This window comes from Dromaius novaehollandiae, chromosome 36, assembly GCF_036370855.1.
Source record: "Dromaius novaehollandiae isolate bDroNov1 chromosome 36, bDroNov1.hap1, whole genome shotgun sequence".
NCBI classification, from domain to species: domain Eukaryota; kingdom Metazoa; phylum Chordata; class Aves; order Casuariiformes; family Dromaiidae; genus Dromaius; species Dromaius novaehollandiae.
The window spans coordinates 457,247-475,118 of NC_088135.1; the positions used below are offsets into that span (position 1 = coordinate 457,247).

At 72.3% G+C, this 17,872-nt stretch overlaps 2 protein-coding genes across 9 annotated transcripts; one reads left to right on the top strand and one right to left on the bottom strand.

The window, feature by feature from the left end:
• The first annotated feature begins 41 nt into the window (after positions 1-41).
• Positions 42-7,438, top strand: NGDN (neuroguidin). 7 transcript variants are annotated; one of them, XM_064503302.1, is made up of 10 exons: positions 42-553; positions 645-716; positions 1,719-1,796; positions 2,190-2,274; positions 2,431-2,483; positions 2,582-2,690; positions 2,776-2,950; positions 6,817-6,961; positions 7,066-7,126; positions 7,229-7,438. In XM_064503302.1, the coding sequence occupies exons 1-10, from the start codon at positions 278-280 to the stop codon at positions 7,246-7,248; spliced, it is 1,074 nt and encodes a 357-aa protein (XP_064359372.1). In that variant the 5' UTR covers positions 42-277; the 3' UTR covers positions 7,249-7,438. The 7 variants fall into 7 exon arrangements, with proteins under 7 accessions (XP_064359372.1, XP_064359366.1, XP_064359367.1 ...); XM_064503296.1 differs by having other exon boundaries at positions 47-553; positions 1,719-1,856; XM_064503297.1 differs by having other exon boundaries at positions 47-553; positions 1,719-1,856; positions 2,585-2,690.
• A 507-nt stretch (positions 7,439-7,945) lies between these two features.
• On the bottom strand, positions 7,946-17,150 carry ZFHX2 (zinc finger homeobox 2). 2 transcript variants are annotated; one of them, XM_064503295.1, is made up of 6 exons: positions 16,860-17,149; positions 15,782-16,720; positions 14,641-14,846; positions 13,926-14,084; positions 12,608-12,695; positions 7,947-12,513 (listed from the first exon to the last, which is right to left on the bottom strand). In XM_064503295.1, the coding sequence occupies exons 2-6, from the start codon at positions 16,647-16,649 to the stop codon at positions 8,375-8,377; spliced, it is 5,460 nt and encodes a 1,819-aa protein (XP_064359365.1). In that variant the 5' UTR covers positions 16,650-16,720; positions 16,860-17,149; the 3' UTR covers positions 7,947-8,374. The 2 variants fall into 2 exon arrangements, with proteins under 2 accessions (XP_064359364.1, XP_064359365.1); XM_064503294.1 differs by having other exon boundaries at positions 7,946-12,513; positions 15,782-17,150.
• Between the last annotated feature and the right edge of the window lie 722 nt (positions 17,151-17,872).

A 17,872-nucleotide genomic window follows, 5' to 3' on the forward strand; every position in this document is an offset into this window, starting at 1 on the left:
TGGGGGGCTGGGGAGCTCCATAGGGGCCACGTGTGGGGCGGGAGGACCCGTAGGGGCCACGTGTGGGGCTGGAGGACTGTACAAAGAACACTTGTGGGGCTGGAGGACCCCATAGAGGACACGTGTGGGGCTGGAGGACTCCATAGAGGACACGTGTGGGGCTGGAGGACCCGTACGGGCCACGTGTGGGGCTGGAGGAGGGCTCGGAGTCCTCCCGCTCCTGGCCCCGCCCTCCCGGCCCCGCCTCCGGCCGCCTCTACCCGCGCTGCCGCTCTCTATGGCCCGCCGCCGCCTCTCATTGGCCGCGCCACCTGCCTATCCCCGCGCAAAGCCCGCCCCTTCCTCCCGCCGCCCTGATTGGCCGCCCCATCCCGCCACACCGCCTCCAGGGGGCGGGAAACCTCCGCCCCGCCCCCGCGCCGCTCTCATTGGCCCACGGCGGCGGCGGCGGCGCGCGCTGATTGGCCGCGGCGGCGGCGGCGGCCCGCGCGGCCCCAAGATGGCGGCGGAGGTGGCGGAGGCGCTGACGCTGCTGGCGGCGCTGCGGGACCAGGTGCGGGCCGCGACCCCCCCCCCGCGACCCCTGACCCCCCCCGCGACCCCTGACCCCCCCGGTGACCCCTGACCCCCCCGTGACCCCGCAGGTGGCCGCCGTCACGGCGCACGCGCGGACGCTGCTGCGGCGGGTGCGGGAGGGGCAGTTCCGCACCGAGCAGGTACCGGGGGGAGGGGGGGGGAGGGACTTGGGGGTCCCGCCCCACAGCGGGGGGGGGGCCGGACCCCATAGGGACGCGGTGGGGGGGGCCTGCCCCATAGCGGTGGGGAGGGGGGGGCCGGACCCCATAGGGACGTGTTGGGGGGGGGCTCTTGCCCCATAGGGACGCTGGGGGGCGGTCCCTGCCCCATAGGGATGCAGAGGGGGGAGGTTTCCTGCCCCATAGGGCCTCACTGTGGCGCTCCCTGCCCCATAGGGACATATTGTGGGGGGCCCTGCCCCACAGCACCACGCTGGGGGGGGGTCCTGCCCCATAGGGATGTGAGGGGGGAGGTTCCCTGCCCCATAGGGATGCAGAGGGGGTTCCCTGCCCCATAGGGACATATGGGGGGGGTTCCCTGCCCCATAGGGCCATGCTGGGGAGGGTCTCAGCCCCATAGGTCCACAGGGGGGGGATCCTGCCCCATAGAGATGGTGGGGGGGAGGTTCCCTGCCCCATAGGGATGCAGTGGGGGGGGGTTGGGGGCTCCCAGCCCCATAGAGACACAGAGGAGGGGGTCCCAGCCCCATAGGGAGGCAGTGGGGGGGGGTTGGGGGCTCCCAGCCCCATAGAGACCCAGAGGAGGGGGGCCCCAGCCCCATAGGGAGGCAGTGGGGGGGGTCCCTGCCCCATAGGGATGCAGGGGGGGTTCCCTGCCCCATAGGGCCACGCTGGGGGGGTCTCAGACCCATAGGGAGGCAGTGGGGGGGTCCCTGCCCCATAGGAACATGGTGGGGGGGGTTCCCTGCCCCACAGGGCCACACTGGGGGGGTCCCAGCCCCATAGGGAGGCAGTGGGGGGGTCCCTGCCCCATAGGAACATGGTGGGGGGGGTTCCCTGCCCCATAGGGCCACACTGGGGGGGTCTCAGCCCCATAGGGAGGCAGTGGGGGGCTCCCAGCCCCACGGGGGGGCGGGGGGAAGGTGGGCGTGTCCGGCGCTGACGTGGCCCCGCCCCCCGCAGGGGCCGTCCCTGCTGGAGCTCCGCCCCCAGCTGCTGCTGCTCTACCTGCAGGACCTGGCGCTGCTGGCGGGGGCCAAGGTGGGCGGGGCCTCGCTGGGGGCGGAGCCCGCCCTGCCCCGCCTCCTGGAGACCCGCGTGGTGAGGGGGCGGGGCCTCACGCCGGGGGGGGCGGGGCTCGGCGTCGGGGATGGGAGGGGGGAAGAGGGGGTGGGTGGGGCCTGGGGGCGGGGCTTTGGGCGGTGGGAGGGGCCTAGGGGCGGGGCTTTGGGCGGTGGGAGGGGCTTGGGGGAGGCAGGGCTTGCGGCAGGGGATGGGAGGGGGTCTGGGGTCCGCTCCTGTTGGTGGGGGGAGCCCGGACGCCTGGGCCCCTTGGCGGGGGGGGGGAAATGGGGGGCCCGGACGCCTGGGCCCCCCGTGGGGTGGGGGGTGGGGGGTTGGGGGGGCGGGGCCCGGACGCCTGGGCCCCCGCAGGTGCTGGAGAAGATGCGGCCGGTGGAGCAGCGCCTCAAGTACCAGGTGGAGAAGCTGCTGCGGGCGGCGGCCGCCGGGGCCCTGGGTGAGCGCCCCGGACGCCTGGGCCCCCTCCCCCGGACGCCTGGGCCCCTCGCCCCCCGGACGCCTGGGCCCCCTCGCCGCCCGGACGCCGGGGCCCCGCTGTGCTCGGCCGGGCGGTGATTGACAGCTGTCCGTCATTCCCTCCCCCCCCCCCAAGGTGACAACGACCCGCTGCGCTTCCGCCCCGCCCCCGGCAACATGACGACGCGGGTGAGTGGCCCGGACGCCTGGGCCCCCGCTGGGGGGGGGGGGGGGAGGGGCACCCTATGTCCCCCCTCCCCCCACGCTGACGCGTGTCCCGGCGGCAGGAGGAGGAGGAGGAGGAGGAGGAGGAGGAGGAGGAAGGAGCCGCGAAGGCGCCGGGGCTGGGAGGGGGGCGCCGCTACGTGCCCCCCCGCCTGGTGCCCGTGCAGTACGGTGAGGCCGCGGCGGCGCCGGGACGCCTGGGCCCCTCTTTCCCGGACGCCTGGGCCCTGACGCCGCCCCTGCCCCCCCCCCGCAGCGGAGGCCCCCCCGGAGCGGGCGGCGCGGGAGCGGGAGCGGGAGCGGCGGCTGCGGCGGGCGCTGAGCAGCTCGGTGCTGCGGGAGCTGCGCCAGGAGCTGAGCGAGGCCCCCGAGGAGCTGCCGGCGGGGGGGGGGGCGGCCCAGCCCCACGGCGGGCGGCTGCAGCGCGAGAGGTCGGCCGGGGGGGCACGCGGGGCGGAGGGGGGGGGGACACCCGGACGCCTGGGCCCCTGGGGGAGATGTGGGGCGGAGGGGGGGACACCCGGACGCCTGGGCCCCTGGGGGGGATGTGGGGCGGAGCGGGGACACCCGGACGCCTGGGCCCCATAGGGGGGATGTGGGGCGGAGGGGAGACACCCGGACGCCTGGGCCCCTGGGGGGGATGTGGGGCGGAGCGGGGACACCCGGACGCCTGGGCCCCATAGGGGGGATGTGGGGCGGAGGGGAGACACCCGGACGCCTGGGCCCCTGGGGGGGATGTGGGGCGGAGCGGGGACACCCGGACGCCTGGGCCCCATAGTGGGGATGTGGGGCGGAGGGGAGACACCCGGACGCCTGGGCCCCTGGGGGGGATGTGGGGCAGAGCGGGGACACCCGGACGCCTGGGCCCCCCCATTCCCGGACGCCTGGGCCCCTGGGGGGGATGTGGGGCGGAGCGGGGACACCCAGACGCCTGGGCCCCTGGGGGGGATGTGGGGCGGAGCGGGGACACCCGGACGCCTGGGCCCCTGGGGGGGATGTGGGGCGGAGGGGGGGGACACCCGGACGCCTGGGCCCCTGGGGGGGATGTGGGGTGGAGGGGGGACACCTGGACGCCTGGGCCCCCCCATTCCCGGACGCCTGGGCCCCCCAGGGGGGGATGTGGGGCGGAGCAGGGACACCTGGACGCCTGGGCCCCCCCATTCCCGGACGCCTGGGCCCCATAGGGGGGATGTGGGGCGGAGGGGGGCTCTCTGCACACCTGGGCCCCTGGGGGGGATGTGGGGCGGAGGGGGGACCCCCGGACGCCTGGGCCCCATGGGGGGGATGTGGGGCGGAGGGGGGACACCCGGACGCCTGGGCCCCTGGGGGGGTTGTGGGGCGGAGGGGAGACACCCGGACGCCTGGGCCCCTGGGGGGGATGTGGGGCGGAGCGGGGACACCCGGACGCCTGGGCCCCTGGGGGGGATGTGGGGCGGAGGGGGGACACCCGGACGCCTGGGCCCCTAGGGGGGATGTGGGGCGGAGCGGGGACACCCGGACGCCTGGGCCCCATAGGGGGGATGTGGGGCGGAGCGGGGACACCCGGACGCCTGGGCCCCTGGGGGGGTTGTGGGGCGGAGGGGAGACACCCGGACGCCTGGGCCCCTGGGGGGGATGTGGGGCGGAGCGGGGACACCCGGACGCCTGGGCCCCTGGGGGGGATGTGGGGCGGAGGGGGGACACCCGGACGCCTGGGCCCCTGGGGGGGATGTGGGGCGGAGGGCAGGGACACCCGGACGCCTGGGCCCCTGGGGGGGATGTGGGGCGGAGCGGGGACACCCGGACGCCTGGGCCCCTGGGGGGGATGTGGGGCGGAGCGGGGACACCCGGACGCCTGGGCCCCTGGGGGGGATGTGGGGCGGAGGGGGGACACCCGGACGCCTGGGCCCCTGGGGGGGTTTGTGGGGCGGAGGGGAGACACCCGGACGCCTGGGCCCCTGGGGGGGATGTGGGGCGGAGCGGGGACACCCGGACGCCTGGGCCCCTGGGGGGGATGTGGGGCGGAGGGGGGACACCCGGACGCCTGGGCCCCTGGGGGGGATGTGGGGCGGAGGGCAGGGACACCCGGACGCCTGGGCCCCTGGGGGGGATGTGGGGCGGAGCGGGGACACCCGGACGCCTGGGCCCCTGGGGGGGATGTGGGGCGGAGCGGGGACACCCGGACGCCTGGGCCCCTGGGGGGGATGTGGGGCGGAGGGGGGACACCCGGACGCCTGGGCCCCTGGGGGGGATGTGGGGCGGAGGGGGGACACCCGGACGCCTGGGCCCCTGGGGGGGATGTGGGGCGGAGCGGGGACACCCGGACGCCTGGGCCCCATAGGGGGGATGTGGGGCGGAGGGGGGGGACCCGGATGCCTGGGCCCCTGGGGGGGATGTGGGGCGGAGGGGGGACACCCGGACGCCTGGGCCCCTGGGGGGGATGTGGGGCGGAGCGGGGACACCCGGACGCCTGGGCCCCATAGGGGGGATGTGGGGCGGAGCGGGGACACCCGGACGCCTGGGCCCCTGGGGGGGATGTGGGGCGGAGCGGGGACACCCGGACGCCTGGGCCCCATAGGGGGGATGTGGGGCGGAGGGGGGGGACCCGGATGCCTGGGCCCCTGGGGGGGATGTGGGGCGGAGGGGGGACACCCGGACGCCTGGGCCCCTGGGGGGGATGTGGGGCGGAGGGGGGGGACCCCCGGACGCCTGGGCCCCTGGGGGGCACGCGGGGCGGAGCGGGGGGACACCCGGACGCCTGGGCCCCTGGGGGGATGTGGGGCGGAGCGGGGACACCCGGACGCCTGGGCCCCTGGGGGGGATGTGGGGCGGAGCGGGGACACCCGGACGCCTGGGCCCCCCAACCCCGGACGCCTGGGCCCCATAGGGGGGATGTGGGGTGGAGGGGAGACACCCAGATGCTTGGGCCCCTGGGGGGGATGTGGGGCGGAGGGGTGTCACGTGGGCCCCCCAACCCAGGACGCCTGGGCCCCCCATGGGACACGTGGGGTGGAGGGGGGACCCCCGGCTGCCTGGGCCCCCCATTCCCGGACGCCTGGGCCCCTGGGGGAGATGTGGGGCGGAGAGGGGGACACCTGGGCCCCCCCATTCCCGGACACCTGGGCCCCATGGGGGGATGTGGGGCGGAGGGGAGACACCCGGACGCCTGGGCCCCATAGGGGGGATGTGGGGCGGAGGGGGGGACACCCGGACGCCTGGGCCCCATAGGGGGGATGTGGGGCGGAGCGGGGGGACACCTGGACGCCTGGGCCCCATAGGGGGGATGTGGGGCGGAGCGGGGACACCCGGACGCCTGGGCCCTTGGGGGGGATGTGGGGCGGAGGGGGGACACCCGGACGCCTGGGCCCCTGGGGGGGATGTGGGGCGGAGGGGGGGACACCCGGACGCCTGGGCCCCTGGGGGGGATGTGGGGCGGAGCGGGGACACCCGGACGCCTGGGCCCCTGGGGGGGATGTGGGGTGGAGGGGAGACACCCGGACGCCTGGGCCCCTGGGTGGACACGTGGGGTGGAGGGGGCCCCCCAACCCGGGCCGCCTGGGCCCCCCCCCATTCCGGGCCGCCTGGGCCCCCCCCAACCCGGGACGCCTGGGCCCCCCAACCCCGGACGCTTGGGCCCCCCATGAGGCACATGGGGTGGAAGGGGGATACCCCGGACGCCTGGGCCCCTGGGTGGACACGTGGGGCGGAGGGGGGACGTGGGCCCCCCAACCTGGGCCGCCTGGGCCCCCCATTCCCGGACACCTGGGCCCCTGGGGGGACACGTGGGGCGGAGGGGGGACGTGGGCCCCCCAACCTGGGCCGCCTGGGCCCCCCATTCCCGGACACCTGGGCCCCTGGGGGGACACGTGGGGCGGAGGGGGGACGTGGGCCCCCCAACCCGGGACGCCTGGGCCCCCCCCCAACCCGGGCCGCCTGGGCCCCCCAACCCGGGCCGCCTGGGCCCCCCCCCAACCCGGGACGCCTGGGCCCCCCAACCCGGACGCCGGGGCCCCCCCCCATTCCCGGCCGCCTGGGCCCCCCCATTCCCGGCCGCCTGGGCCCCCCCCCATTCCCGGCCGCCTGGACCCCCCCCAACCCGGCCGCCTGGGCCCCCCCCCCATTCCCGGACGCCTGGGCCCCCCATTCCCGGACGCCTGGGCCCCCCATTCCCGGACACCTGGGCCCCTGGGTGGACACGTGGGGCGGAGGGAGCCCCCCAACCCCGGCCGCCTGGGGCCCCCAACCCGGGACGCCTGGGCCCCCCCCCATTCCCGGCCGCCTGGGCCCCCCCCCATTCCCGGACGCCTGGGCCCCGCAGGACGCGGCTGGAGGAGGCCATGCTGGTGCGGCTGAGCGAGGGGCGGCGGGGGCGGCGGCGGCGGGGGGGGGCGGCGGGGGCCGAGAGCCTGGAGGCCGTCGCCCGCTTCGGCGCCGCGGGGGCCCTGCTGGCGCCCCACGAGCAGGTAACCGGACGCCTGGGCCCCCTCCCCGGCGGGGGAGGGGCGGGGGGGGGCGGGGCCCGGACGCCGGGGCCCCCACCCACCCCATTCCCCCTCCCCCCCCCCAGGACGAGACCCCCCCCAAGAAGAGGAAGAAGAGGCCGAAGGCGGCGAAGAGGAAGACGAAGGGTGAGACGCCCCCCCCACCCCCCCCGCCCGGACGCCTGGGCCCGCTGCCCCAGGACGCCTGGGCCCCTCACGCCCCCCCCCCTCTTTTCCCCCCCCCCGCAGGTTTCCGCCGGCGACGCTGATCCCGCCCCCCCCCGCCGGCTGCGCCTCGTTACCTCGTTGCCGCGGCGACGCTGGGGGTAATTAAGGCACCGGTGATTAATTGAGGCCTTGAAGTAATTAGCGGCTGATGGGGGGAGGCGGCGGCAGAGAGTAAAATCGGCGTTTTTTAATTAAAAATATGAAAATGGGGAAAAACGGCCCCAAAAAGAAGGGAAATTGAGCCAAAAAGGGGGGGGGGCGGGACTTCCTGTTGGGGGCGGGACTTCCTGTTGGGGGCGGGACTTCCTGCTGTGGGACGGGTGGGGGGTGGGGCCGTGGGGCAGAGCCGGGGGGGGGAGGTAGCGGCTGGGCACCAGGCTCCGCCCCCGGCAACAGGCCCCACAGCGAGGCCTGGCCCCATAGGGGCCCCCCACCCCCCTGCCCCATAGCGACCCCCAGCCCCATAGAGACCCCTAAGTCCTACTGCTCCAGCCCCATAGCGACCCCCAGCCCCATAGAGACCCCCAAATGCTGCTCCTGCAGCCCCATAGCGCCCCTCAGCCTCAGCCCAGCCCCATAGAGACCCCCAAGTCCCAACCCCCAGCCCCATAGTGCACTTCAGCCCCATAGAGACCCCCAAGTTCCAGCCTCCAGCCCCATAGCGACCCCCAGCCCCATAGAGACCCCCAAGTCCCAACCCCCAGCCCCATAGCGCCCCTCAGCCCCATAGAGACCCCCAAGTCCCAGCCTCCAGCCCCATAGCGCCCCTCAGCTCTATCCCAGCCCCCCAGGGACCCCCCAGCCCCATAGAGACCCCCCAATCCCAGCCCCACAGCAGCCCCCAGCCCTGCACCCCCCGGCTCATCCCAGCCCCACAGGTGCCCCTCAGCCCCATTGCAGCCCCCTCGGCTCCATGGGGACCCCCAGCCCCACGGGGACCCCAAGCCCTGCACCCGCAGCTCATCCCTGCCCCATAGCAACCCCCCAACCTGGCCTCTCCAGCCCCATAGCAACCCTCAGCACCACCTCAGCCCCATAGCGACCCCCCAGCCCTGCACCCCCGGGCTCATCCCAGCCCCATGGGAACCCCCAGCCCCATAGCGACCACCCAGCCCTGCGCACACCCCCAGGCTCAGCCCCACGGCAGCCCCACAGAGACCCTCAGGCTCAGCACCCCCCGGCAGTGGGGGCAGCCCCTTCCTGCCCCACGGCGGCCCGGAGCTGGGCCAGCTGCCCGGGGGAGAAGAGGAGGCCGCGGGCCGCGCCGTGGGGCTGGGCCGCCCCCCGGCAGAGGGGGCAGGGGACGGGGGCCGCCTGGGCCCGGCAGGTGCCGTAGCAGCCCCACAGCTGCGCCCCACACGTGTGGGTCCACGCGGACGAGGAGGCCGAGTCGCTGAGGCCGCGGGGGACGCCGGCCCCACAGCCGTGGGGCGGGCGGCACTGGTGGGCCCAGGCGTTCCGGAACCGCTTGGCCCCGCCCCCCGATGGCCGCCGCCGCCCCCCCTCCCGGTGGCGCTTGGGGGTCCGCGGCCCGGCCCCCCACGGCGAGTCCGCCATGGGGCAGCTCGACGGGGTCGGTTCAGCCCTTGGGGCGCCCAATGGGGTCACTCGCACCTTTGAGACACCCAATGGGGTCGGTTCTGTCTTGGGGACGTCCAATGGGGTCAATTCGGCCATCGGGCAACTCAACGGCGTCGACTGTCCCACAGGGCAACTCAACGGGGTCGATTCAGGCGTTGGGCAACTCACCGGGGTCGCTTCCGTCTTGGGGACGCCCAATAGGGTCGATTCCACCCTCGGGACATCCAATGGGGTCGATTCGGCCATCGGGGAACTCACCCGGGTCGCTTCCGTCTTGGGGACGCTCGACGGGGTCGATTCGGCCATCGGGCAACTCAACGGGGTCAATTCCGCTCTTGGGACGCCCAATGGGGTCGATTCTGCCCTTGGGACATCCAATGGGATCGATGGCAGCTTTGAGACACCCAACGGGGTCGATTCTGTCATGGGGACGCTCAATGGGGTCGATTCTGTCATGGGGACGCTCAATGGGGTCGATTCCGCTCTTGGGACGCCCAACGGGGTTGATTCCGGCTTTGGGACACCCAACGGGGTGAATTTGGCCACTGGGCAACTCAACGGGGCCGCTTCCGTCTTGGGGACGCTCGACGGGGTCGATGGCACCTTTGGGCAACTCAACGGCGTCAATTCTGCCCTTGGGACGCTCAACGGGGTCGGTTGCACCTGGGGGACGCTCAACGGGGTTGATTCGGCCATCAGGCACCTCAACGGGGTTGATTTTGCCTTTGGGACACCCAACGGGGTCAGTTCTGCCCTTGGGCCACCCAACGGGGTTGGTTGCACCCCTGGGCAACTCAACGGGGTCTTTTCCCCCTTGGCGACGCCCAACGGGGTCGTTTGCGCGTCGGAGGCGCCCGACGGGGTTGGTTCCCCCTTGGCGACGCCCGAGGGGGCGGTTTCCACCCTCGGGACGCTCAGGGAGGTCCGTTCCTCCTCGGAGGCGCCCAATGGGGTCCGTTCCTCTTTGGAGACACCCAATGGGGTCGTTTGCACCTTGGAGACGCCCAATAGGGTTTTGTCCGCTTTTGGGACGCCCAATGGGCTCATTTGCACTCTGGAAGCGCCCAATGGGGCTGCGTCCACTTTGGAGACACCCCGGGGGGCCGTATCCAGCTTGGAGGTGCTCAACGGGGCCGTGTCCACGTTGGAGATGCCCAATGGGGCCACGTTGACTTTGGAGACACTCAACGGGAGCGTGTTGACTTTGGAGATGCCCAACGGGGCCGTATCGACTTTGGAGATGCTCAGTGAGGTCGTGTCCGCGTTGGAGATGCTCAACGGGACCGTGTTGACTTTGGAGATGCCCAGTGGGGCCATGTCCATGTTGGAGGTGCTCAACGGGACCATGTTGACTTTGGAGGCGCCCAATGAGGTCATGTCCACGTTGCAGATGCTCAGTGGGACCATATTGACTTTGGAGGCGCCCAATGAGGTCGTGTTCACGTTGGAGACCCTCAATGGGGCCGCATTGGTTTTGGAGATGCTCAGTGAGGTCATGTCCACATCAGAGACCCTCAATGGGGCTGTGTTGACTTTGGAGGCACCCAATGAGATCGTGTCCATGCTGGAGATGCCCCATGGGGTCACATTGACTTTGGAGGCACCCAATGAGGTCGTGTCCATGTTGGAGATGCTCAACGGGGCCGTGTTGACTTTGGAGATGCTCAGTGAGGTCGTGTCCACTTTGGAGACGCTCAACGGGACCATGTTGACTTTGGAGGCACCCAATGAGGTCATGTCCACTTTGGAGATGCTCAACGGGGCCACGTTGACTTTGGAGATGCTCAGTGAGGTCGTGTCCACTTTGGAGACGCTCAACGGGACCATGTTGACTTTGGAGGCACCCAATGAGGTCATGTCCACTTTGGAGATGCTCAACGGGGCCACGTTGACTTTGGAGATGCTCAGTGAGGTCGTGTCCACGTTGGAGATGCTCAGTGGCACCACGTTGACTTTGGAGATGCTCAGTGAGGTCGTGTCCATGTTGGAAGAGCTCAATGGGGCCATATTGACTTTGGAGGCACCCAATGAGGTCGTGTCCACTTTGGAGACGCTCAACGGGACCACGTTGACTTTGGAGATGCTCAGTGAGGTCGTGTCCACGTTGGAAGAGCTCAATGGGGCCATATTGACTTTGGAGGCACCCAAAGAGGTCATGTCCACTTTGGAGACGCTCAACGGGACCATGTTGACTTTGGAGGCACCCAATGAGGTTGTGTCCACTTTGGAGATGCTCAACGGGGCCACGTTGACTTTGGAGATGCTCAGTGAGGTCGTGTCCATGTTAGAAGAGCTCAATGGGGCCATATTGACTTTGGAGGCACCCAATGAGGTCGTGTCCACGTTGGAAGAGCTCAATGGGGCCATATTGACTTTGGAGGCACCCAAAGAGGTCATGTCCACTTTGGAGACGCTCAACGGGACCATGTTGACTTTGGAGGCACCCAATGAGGTTGTGTCCACTTTGGAGATGCTCAACGGGGCCACGTTGACTTTGGAGATGCTCAGTGAGGTCGTGTCCATGTTAGAAGAGCTCAATGGGGCCATATTGACTTTGGAGGCACCCAATGAGGTCGTGTCCATGTTGGCAGAGCTCAATGGGGCCATATTGACTTTGGAGGCACCCAATGAGGTCGTGTCCATGTTGGCAGAGCTCAATGGGGCCATATTGACTTTGGAGGCACCCAATGAGGTCGTGTCCGTGTTGGAAGAGCTCAATGGGGCCGTATTGACTTTGGAGGCACCCAATGAGGTCGTGTCCACGCTGGAGCCCCTCAGTGGGGCCGGGATGACTTCAGAGCCCCCCAGCGAGGCCACATCCCCACGGGAGCCACCCGGCAGCTCCTCCCCGCCACCCTCGTCCCCCCCGTCGGTGCCGTCGCCGCCGTCCCGGTCGCCGCAGCAGACCTCGAGGTGCCGCAGGAGCTCCAAGCCGCCGCGGAAGGAGGCCCGGCAGCGCCGGCAGGCGGGGGCGGCCGCCGTGGGGCAGGCGGCCGTGGGGCCGGCGCCGTCGGCCCGGCGGGCTTTCTGCCGGGCGTTCTGGAACCAGACCACCACCACGCGGCTGGCCAGGCCCAACATGGCGGCCAGGCGCGCCACCTCGCCGTCCCGCGGGTAGGCGCTGGCCGCGAAGGCCGCCCGCAGCGCCTGCGCCTGGAAGGCGCTGAAGCGGGTCCGGGCGAAGCGGCGCCGCCGGGGCGGGGCGGCCGCCGTGGGGCCCGGCGCCGGCGCCCGGGGCGGCTCGCGGAGGAAGAGGGGCAGCAGGAGCGGCCGTGGGGCGGCCGTGGGGCGGGCGCCGCGGGCCCGGCTCTGGTGCAGCACCGAGCGCAGGTGGATCTCCAGCGTGGAGCTCTGGTTGTAGGCCACCCGGCACGTGGGGCACTTGTAGGGCTTCTCCGGCGGGAGCTGGGGGGCGCCGGGGGCCCCCGCGTCGCCGTGGGGCGCCCCACATCCGCCGCCCTCGGCCGCCGCCGCCTCCTTGGCCTTGCGGAGGTGGGAGACGGAGTTGAGGTGCACCAGGAGGATGCTCCTCTGCGTGAAGGACTCCTTGCACACCCCACACTTGTGGGGCCGCCCCGGGTCCAGGAACTTGTCCAGGGCGAAGGCGGGCGCCCGGCGGCCCCCCGGCGCAGGGTCGGGGGCCCCCCGAGGTGGCGGCACCTCTTCTTCCTCCTCCTCCTCCTCCTCCGTGGGGGCTGCTAGAGATGGGGCGCCCGGCAGGGGGGCTGCAGAGATGGGGGGGCAGGGTGATGGGGGGGCGGTCCTCAGTGTTGGGGGGGGGTCCCCGTGTCCCTGCCCCCCCCCAATGACGTCACTCACCTCCAAGCGCCGGGTCGCCGTTGGGGGGCCGTGGGGCTGCCGTGGGGGGCAGCACCTTGGTGGCCAAGGGGGGCTCCGCTGGGGTGGCCTGGCCATGGTGGGGGGGGGACATGTCATTGGGGGGGTTCTAGGGGGTCCCATGGGTCCTGGGGGGGGTCCCAGGCATCCCGAAGGGGTCGGGGAGGTCTATAGGGCCTCAAGGGGGTCTGGGGGGTCCCAGAGGGATCTCGGGGGGGTCCCAGAAGTCCCCAAGGGGTCTGGGAGGTCCCAGGAAGCACTTGGGGGGTCCCAGAGGGTCTAGGAGGGTCCCCATGGTGTCTGGGGGGTCCCAGAAGGCTCTGGGGGGTCCCAGAAGTCCCCAGTGGGTCTGGGAGTTCCCCAAGAGGGTCAGAAGGGTTTCAAGGGGGTCTGGGGGGCCCCGGGGGGATCTGGGGGGCTCTGGGGGTGTCCTGGGGGGCTCTGGGGGGTCGCAGGAGTCCCTGAGGGGTCCTGGGGGGCTGTGGGGGGTTCCCGGGGGCTCTGGAAGGTCCCAGGAGTTCCCATGGGGTCCTGGGGGGGGTCTGGGGGGTCCCAGGGTGCTCTGGGGGGTCCCATGAGGTCCTAGGAAGCTCTTAGGAGTCCTGGGGGGCTCTGGAAGGTCCCAGGAGGCTGTGGGGGGGTCCTGGAGGGCTGTGGGGGCATCCCAGGGGGCTCTGGAAGATCCCAGGAGTCCCCGGGGGGTCCCGGGGGGCTCTGGGGGGTCCCAGGGGGTCCCAGGGGGCTGCGGGGGGTCCCAGGGGCTCTGGAGGGTCCCAGAAGTCCCTAAGCTGTCCCATGGGGCTGTAGGGTTTCCCAGGAGACTGTGGGGGGGCCCCGGGGAGGGGGGTCCCATGGAGTCCTGGGGGGCTCTTGGGGGTCCTAGGAGGCTGTGAGGGGTCCTGGGGGGGCTCTGGGGGGTCCCATGGGGTCCTGGGGGGCTCTTGGGGGTCCCAGGGGGCTCTGGAGGGTCCCAGGGGGCAGTGGGGGGTCCCGGGGGGGTCTGGGGGGTCCCAGGAGTCCCCGAGGGGTCCTGGGGAGCTCTGGAGGGTCCCAGGGGGCCCTGGGGGGGCCTGGGGAGTCCCAGGGGGCTGTGGGGAGTCCCGGGGGGGTCGGGGGGGTCCCAGGAGTCCCCGAGGGGTCCTGGGGAGCTCTGGAGGGTCCCAGGGGGCCCTGGGGGGGCTTGGGGAGTCCTGGGGGGCTCTGGGGGGGTCCCAGGGGGCTCTGGCAGGTCCCATGAGGTCCCAGGGTGCTCTGGGGGGTCCCGGGGGGCTGTGGGGGGGTCCCGGGGGGGGTCTCTCACCCCGCGGAGCAGGCGGTCGAGGCAGCCGGGGGCGACGCGGTGGCCGCGGCGCAGGTGGAGCCGCAGCCCCCCCCGGCCGGGCAGCTGCCGCCGGCAGAGGGGGCAGCGCAGGGGGGGCGGCGGCCCCGGGCGGCCTCTCCCGGGGGGGCAGCGGGGCACCTGGGGGGGGGCGGGGGGAGACGGGGGATGCGCTCAGGGGCCCAGGCGTCCGGGAAGGGGCCCAGGCGTCCGGGAGAGGGCCCCAGGGGCTCCACCCCCAGCCCCACAGACCCGCCCCCTTCCCTTGCTGCTCCACCCATGGGCCCCAGCCCCATAGCGCCACCCCACCCCTTCCGTCTCCACCCCCAGCCCCATAGATCGGCCCCAGACCCCAACCGCACCCCCTTCCCCATGGCCCCACCTCCAGCCCCATAACCCCAACCCATTCCCACACCTCCAGCCCCATAGATCGGCCCCAGAACCCCCAGCCCCATAACCCCAACCCATTCCCACACCTCCAGCCCCATAGATCGGCCCCAGAACCCCCAGCCCCACAGCACCAACTGCTTCCCCATAGCCCCACCTCCAGCCCCATAGCTCTGCCCCGGGACCCCCAGCCCCACCCCCTTCCCCATGGCCCCACCTCCAGCCCCGTAGCCCCGACCCCACCCCACAGCCCCACCCCACTGCTCAGAGCTCCGCCCCCCTCCCCGTGCCCCATAGGCCCCCCACGTACCCGCTCGCCCTCCTGGTGCCCGGCCGCCCGTGCGTGGCGCCCCATCGTCTCGGGGCGGGAGGTCTCCACCCCACGGCGCTGGGGGGCCGGCGGGGCGGGGCCGTGGGGCGGCGGCATGGGGGCGGGGCCCAGCAGCTCCTCCCGGCTCTCCGCCCCGAACCGCCCGGGCACCGGGCCCAAGGGCCGCCCTGGCATCCCCACGGCGCCTGCGGGGGGTCTCGGTGTCAGCCCCACGGCGGGGAGCGCGATCCCTTGGCCAACATGGCGTCTGGAGACTCCTCCATTGGCCAACCCAACATCTGCAGCCTCTCCCATTGGCCAACCCAACGTCTTGGACCTCCCCCATTGGCCAACACGACATTTGGAGCCTCCCCCATTGGCCAACTCTACATCTGGAGCTTCCCATTGGTCAACCCAATGTCTGAAGCTTCCCCCATTGGTCAACCCAACATCTGAGACCTCCCATTGGTCAACCCAACATCTGGAACCTCCTCCATTGGTCAACCCAACATCTGGGACCTCCCATTGGCCAACCCAACAGCTAGGGCCTCCCACCATTGGTCAACCCAACGTCTGGAGCCTCCCCCGTTGGCCAACCCAACATGCCTGGACTTCCCATTGGCCCTTCCCATGTCTAGAACCTCCCCTCATTAGTCAATTCAACATCCGGAACCACCCCATTGGCCAACTCAAGATCTGGAACCGTCCCATTGGCCAGCCCAACACCTTGAGCCTCCCCATTGGCCAACCTGATCTCTGAAACCCTCCTGTTGGCCAACCCAACATTCCTGGCCTTCCCCATTGGCCACCCCCATGCGTTGAACCCTCCCATTGGCCAACCCAACATCTTGAGCCTCTCCATTGGCCAACAGGATCTCTGGAACCCTCCCATTGGCCAACCCAACACACCCGGGCTTCCCCATTGGCCGTGCCCATGCCTCGAACCCTCCCATTGGCCAACCCAACACGCCCAGGAGTCCCCATTGGCCGTCCCCATGCCTCGAACCCTCCCATTGGCCAATCCAACACGCCCGGGCTTCCCCATTGGCCGTCCCCACGCCTTGAACCCTGCCATTGGCCAACCGAACGCCCCCAGAGTCCCCATTGGGCCACCCCACCCCCCCGGCGTCTCTCGGCCTACCTGGTGCGGCGGCAGCGGCCCTTTCCCGCCCCTCGGGTGCCCCCTGCGCCCCACAGAAGGGGGGGCCCTCGGGGGGCTGGGCCCGGCGGGGCGCCGTGGGGCAGCCCCACAGCGCGGCCAGGTGCTTGCGGGACTGCCGGTGGATGCGGAGGTTGCCCTTGCTGGGGGTGGCGTAGTCGCAGGCCTCGCAGCGGTAGGGCCGGCAGCCGCAGCCGTGGGGCCGGCCCCAGGCCGGGGGGGCGGCGGGGGGGCAGCGGGGGCAGCGCCCGGCGCCGGGGGGGTGCTTCTGCCCCACGGCGGCGCCCGGCCCCTCTCCGCCGGCCCGCGGAGGGTCCTCATTGGCCGCGGGGTGCGTGGGGCGCTCTTCATTGGCCCACCCGGCGTCTGGGCCCCCTCCATTGGCGGTGGCGAGGTCGGGGCTTTCGTCGCCGGATGATGCTCCATCGTCATTGGCCGAGCCAACGTTGGGTGCTTCCTCATTGGCCAACCCAACGTCGGGCCTGTCTTCATTGGCCGAGTCGAGGTTGGGCTCTTTCTCATTGGCCAACCCAATGTTGGGTTCATCCCCATTGGCCAACCCAACGTTGGGCGCTTCCCCATTGGCCAACCCAACGTTTTGCCCCTCTTTGCCGGTCAACCTGACGCTGCGGCTCCTTCCATTGGCCAACGCAGCTCCGGGGCCCTCCTCATTGGCCGGGGCGGCCCTGGGGACGTCCTCATTGGCTGTCGCCGGGCCAGGCGCCTCCCCGGGGCTTTGGCTTTGGTCCGTTTTGGGTCTCCCAATCAGCTCCGTGGTCTCTTCCTCCTCCTCCTCCTCCTCCTCCTCCTCGCCAGCGGCATTTGGCACGAGGGAGCCCAGGGCGGCCATGTTGGCGGCCCCACGGCGGAAGGAGAGGCGGAGCCAGAGGCCGCCGCCCTGCCCCTCGCCGCCGGCGTCGTCTTTGGGTCGCGGGGGCGGGGTTTTGGCTGAGGTAATGCGGTGGGGGGGCGCGGGGGCGGGGAGGGGGCCCTTTGGCGAGGCGACATGGCCGCCGCCGGCCGGGAAGGGGCAGCCGGGCCCGGATAGGCCCAGGCCTACCTGGGTAGACCTGATGTCCGAGGGCGTTGGGCCGCCCCCTGGCCCCTGATTGGCTGGCGGCGGGCAGGAGGCGGGGTCTGAGGTGTCCATGGCGATGGGGTCATGGCAGCCCCCCCCTGGGGACCTGTGGGGGGGAAAAGGGGTGTGTGTGGGGGGGTGAGCCCGCTGCAAAGCATGCTGGGAGGCAGCTTGGCCACATATGCAAATGGCCTCATTAAGCAGCGGGAGGCTCGTTAGCGGCGCCGGCTCGTTACACAAACGGGGGGGAGGGGAGAGCCCCCCCCATCCCCCTTTGCAAGGACCCAGGCGTCCGGGGGGGGGGCAAGGAGCAGCCCTCTTGATCCCACAATGCAACGTGGGTTGGGGGGGCTCATTTGCATCTGATTTGCATACAATAATGAGCCACCGGTGCCATTTTGGGGGCTGGGGGGGCAGGGGGAGGGGCTTGCTGGCCTGGCTCCACCCCCTATTTGCATATGCCGATGGCTTGGCGTGGGGGGGGGATGTGGGGCTGGGTTGTGGGGCAGGTTGTGGGGCAGGTTGTGGGGCTGTTGGTGGGGCCAGGACCAGGCTGTGGGGCCAGGGCCGGGTTGTGGGGCTGGTGCTGGGTTGTGGGGCAGGTTGTGGGGCAGGTGGTGGAGCCAGGAGCAGGCTGTGGGGCCAGGGCCAGGTTGTGGGGCTGGTGCTGGGTTGTGGGGCAGGTTATGGGGCAGGTGGTGGAGCCAGGAGCAGGCTGTGGGGCCAGGGCCAGGTTGTGGGGCTGGTGCTGGGTTGTGGGGCAGGTTGTGGGGCAGGTGGTGGAGCCAGGAGCAGGCTGTGGGGCCAGGGCCGGGTTGTGGGGCTGGTGCTGGGTTGTGGGGCAGGTTATGGGGCAGGTGGTGGAGCCAGGAGCAGGCTGTGGGGCCAGGGCCGGGTTGTGGGGCTGGTGCTGGGTTGTGGGGCAGGTTGTGGGGCAGGTGGTGGAGCCAGGAGCAGGCTGTGGGGCCAGGGCCAGGTTGTAGGGCTGGTGCTGG

What these genes read in the sequence shown, in the direction of transcription:
- NGDN (XM_064503296.1), top strand. Translation starts at nt 278, where the DNA reads ATGGCCCGCCGCCGCCTCTCATTGGCCGCGCCACCTGCCTATCCCCGC. An exon ending in GGCGGCCGCCGGGGCCCTGG is followed by an intron (nt 2,275 to 2,430) that starts GTGAGCGCCCCG and finishes CCCCCCCCCAAG; the next exon opens with GTGACAACGACCCGCTGCGC. An exon ending in GGCGAAGAGGAAGACGAAGG is followed by an intron (nt 7,127 to 7,228) that starts GTGAGACGCCCC and finishes CCCCCCCCGCAG; the next exon opens with GTTTCCGCCGGCGACGCTGA.
- ZFHX2 (XM_064503294.1), bottom strand. Translation starts at nt 16,949, where the DNA reads ATGGACACCTCAGACCCCGCCTCCTGCCCGCCGCCAGCCAATCAGGGG. An exon ending in TCGACCGCCTGCTCCGCGGG is followed by an intron (nt 12,696 to 13,925) that starts GTGAGAGACCCC and finishes CACCATGGCCAG; the next exon opens with GCCACCCCAGCGGAGCCCCC. An exon ending in CGGCGACCCGGCGCTTGGAG is followed by an intron (nt 12,514 to 12,607) that starts GTGAGTGACGTC and finishes CCATCTCTGCAG; the next exon opens with CCCCCCTGCCGGGCGCCCCA.